Here is a 3,209-nt window from a genome sequence, read left to right as displayed (position 1 = left end):
GTCCAGAAGACCTATACAATTTATTTCTTTTTTAGCTAACGTTTTGCTTAGCTGTACCCAGCACTGGCCGTAGGGTATAAAAACCTGAAATAATTCTAATCTTGGATTCAAAAAGAGAGGTTGTTCTGCTCAAAGCTGCAATGACTGCATTTGAAGGCTTTTATCCATAAATGATTCAGTTATAAAGTGAGGAAAAAAAAACATTTTTTTTAAATCTTAAACCTCTGCTACAATCTATGATTCACACAGGGCCTCTTCAGCTGTGTTTGTTGTCTGTTTGGTGTCTGAAGGTGTTCCAAGTGTTCCGTCAGGTCAGCGAGGAGCAGAGGAAGGTTTCAGAGGGCCGGTACAGAAGCGTGCTCCTGGACGCTGTMCAGGACGCCGTCTACTTATCAGCTCAGAACCAGCAGCTGCAGGCRGACAACAAACGCCTGCGTAAAGGTCAGTTTATCAGCAGGCGGTTAAATTACTGCAGGGAACTCAACAAACTTAAACCCTCCCTTCCTTTTTATTTAATTTTTGTTTTCAGCACTTGGAGGAATGAAGGATGCTCTTACGGCACGAGGTGATTCTATCGCTGATCTGATACCCCAACAAGAATGACAGAAAGAATCTGCAACAGTTCTGATAATTTATTGGTTGTTAGCACAAATATAATCCTCTCTCTCTGATAGGTGTTTGCAGAGGTGARGGAAAATGGTAGAAAGTACCTGTAACAGTGTGCATGACAAAATAAACACTTCATATTGTTCAACTAATACCGCCAATGTTATGACAAAATTAAACAAGTTAAATTCTAACTGAAGAGATTAGGTYAAGAGCTCTGGTGGGTACATGTGTTGTAGTTTTGCTGGACGCTCTGCTACCTGTAATAAAGGTAAGCTGCCAGTCCGATCATTGCACAGGGAATGGGGAAAAACGGCGTGAGCTGCAAACCCAGGACGAGCCAGGACAGCAGAGCGTTGACCAGCATGGAGGCTGAAATGACAAACAGTCTGGTGATCCCGCTGCCATGCTTTAYGACCACCGACATCAGGAGTCCGTTCACCACCTGTCCCGCTATGATGACCCAAACCACCCCCGAGTAGCCCTCCAGAAGGCTTCTGTCGCCCGCTGTGGAGGAGAACGAGGACAACCCGTTGATGGCCACGCCGAACAAGTAGAGGTAGAGATTCTGCAGGCTGAGGGGCAACTTTTGGCTCTTTAGGACCCTCTCTGTGTAKACCGCTGACAGCCCTGACACAAAGCAGTACACCAGCACCAGAAAAAGCCCCCAAGCTGTGACGTGAAGCCTGGGACCTTTATCGACTTCGGCCCGAGCGGCGTCCTCTGCATCCAGGCTGCTGTAGCTGTGGCAGACCCCCGCAGCCGTGAGGAGCCCCAGAGCAAACCACTGAGCCAGKCGCAGACTTTTTCCCAAACAGACGGAGTACAGCAAGGCAGTCGAGGCAATTTTAAGATTCGASAGCATTTGGTAGGAGCTCGGGTCCATGTAGGCCTGCATGAGAACCACCAGGTTGTTGTTGAGGGTGTAGAGAACAGCTGGGACCGCGTAAGGGGCCATGAGGAGCGGGTCTGGAGGGACKCCCAGGGACGACGTGCCTCCGGTGAGGATGAGACTCAGCAGAGAGACGAGGAGTTTACCCAACTCGATCAGCAGAACGCACGAGGCGGCGCTGAACGGGACTCGACCGTCCACCTTGGTGAGAGCGATGAGTGGAGCATGAGAACCGTAGARGAGGACCATCAGGCCCAGGAGGACGCCCCATTTAATCCTGCTCACCCACTGGCTCTTAATCCTCCCCGGGGAACGGGGCCTCACATTCTCAATCACAATCATCATCAAAGATGCTCACTGGGTTTCTAGCAAAACACACGTTTCACCTTTAGTGCAAAAAAAAAAAATTCCTCCCTTTTCAAATTGAAATAATAAAAACAAAATAGTTACTTCTGTATTTCAAACTGAATAATAAAGGCGTGGAGAATTCAAGCATGAAACACTGCATACTTTTTCTTGTTCTTAGCAACGAACCAAAGGCTGTAAAAAGTTGCTCCAGGCAACAAAACTGATTACAAAATCTAACCAAATAAACCCTAAAACCTTAAAAGGCACAATGTTTGGCATGACTTGTTGATGTCTTAAAATAAACCCGAAAAACCAAAACAATAAAAAAAAAAAGGTAAAAACATGAAAGAAGTCTTTCTCCCAGAGAAATTCCCATTAAAAGCGTGCATCCAGTTCACACAGAAACCTGAGCCGTTCTTCCTCTTGTGCTCGTTGCATCTTCGGAAAGACTAGACGTCGGCCCAAAATTACTTTGGTCCTTTTTTCAGTCCGTTCATGTACTCTTTAACGGTCCTCTCAACGTRCGGCACCTGGTAGTTCTGTGCTGCGTAAATGCCAGTGGCTGTTCCCAGCAGTACTCCCAGGAAGGCCGAGGAGCGCAGCCTGGCCACCACATAGCCGGCCAGGAAGCCCTTCAGAAATGGAGATCCCAACAACGAGCTGCCCTGCAGGAGAAAGAAATAATTTAAAATATTCTGTATTAGTCGCAACCCAGCAAAAAGAAGAAAAAAGAAACGAGGATCTGAAATATATATAAATTTGAACATTTGTTTAACCTCAAATGTACAGTTTTTAAATTAAATGTTGCTGAAACAGCAAGTTTCTCAGTGGATCTGCGCTCAAAAATGCAGTCTAGGTGGAGTAGTCGAACACAGATCCACTGATCCTTCAACACAGAGTATCTTCAGAAGACAAGTTGATAAAATTAATTTTAAAAATCTGTATTGTTCGATACAAGTGTGTATTGAACCTAAAGCACTCTTTGATACAGTTGTCATATGTCATCATTTCTTTTAATGATTTATTTCAACTGTTCTATCAAAGTGGAACAATCATACAGCAACTTTAAAAATGTTCTAAAACAAGAATTTTGATTTGATTGTGGAATTTTTCAAAATTATACATTTAGCACAATGTACACGATAAACTGCAGCTGGTGTTTTCTATTTGCCAGCATGAAAATAATTTGTTTGACTACACTTATTAGATTAAATACTTAGAGCAATGATAATAAAGCCTAAGAAATTCACAACTTTGGACGTCAAGACCAACAGTTCAAACAATCAAGACGTCTTCTAGAGCAGTGTTTCCCAAAGTTGGGGTCGGGACCCAAAGTGGGGTCCCGAAACATCAAGGTGGGGTC

The 3,209-nt window shown here is 44.5% G+C and overlaps 2 protein-coding genes across 2 annotated transcripts in view; one reads left to right on the top strand and one right to left on the bottom strand.

Annotated features, from left to right (window-relative positions):
- Positions 1–760, top strand: part of LOC106514252 (trichohyalin) — a 6,719-nt gene extending 5,959 nt beyond the window's left edge. Inside the window, exons 10-11 of the mRNA XM_014003431.1 lie at positions 291–441; positions 530–760. Of these exons, the coding sequence (XP_013858885.1) occupies positions 291–441; positions 530–603 (225 nt within the window). The 3' untranslated portion in view covers positions 604–760. The remainder of the gene's footprint in view (positions 1–290; positions 442–529) is intronic.
- LOC106517400 (probable UDP-sugar transporter protein SLC35A4) lies at positions 618–1,903 on the bottom strand (the record flags this gene model as incomplete). The annotated part of the gene is given in 1 exon segment (XM_014008221.1): positions 618–1,903. A coding segment is annotated over 1 exon segment (981 nt). The 3' UTR covers positions 618–862.
- Positions 1,904–3,209: the final 1,306 nt, after the last annotated feature.

Source organism: Austrofundulus limnaeus, unplaced genomic scaffold (assembly GCF_001266775.1).
Source record: "Austrofundulus limnaeus strain Quisiro unplaced genomic scaffold, Austrofundulus_limnaeus-1.0 Scaffold1, whole genome shotgun sequence".
Classification (NCBI taxonomy): domain Eukaryota; kingdom Metazoa; phylum Chordata; class Actinopteri; order Cyprinodontiformes; family Rivulidae; genus Austrofundulus; species Austrofundulus limnaeus.
Note: the sequence above shows the minus strand (reverse complement) of the source record. Positions and strands in the feature narration are given on the sequence as shown.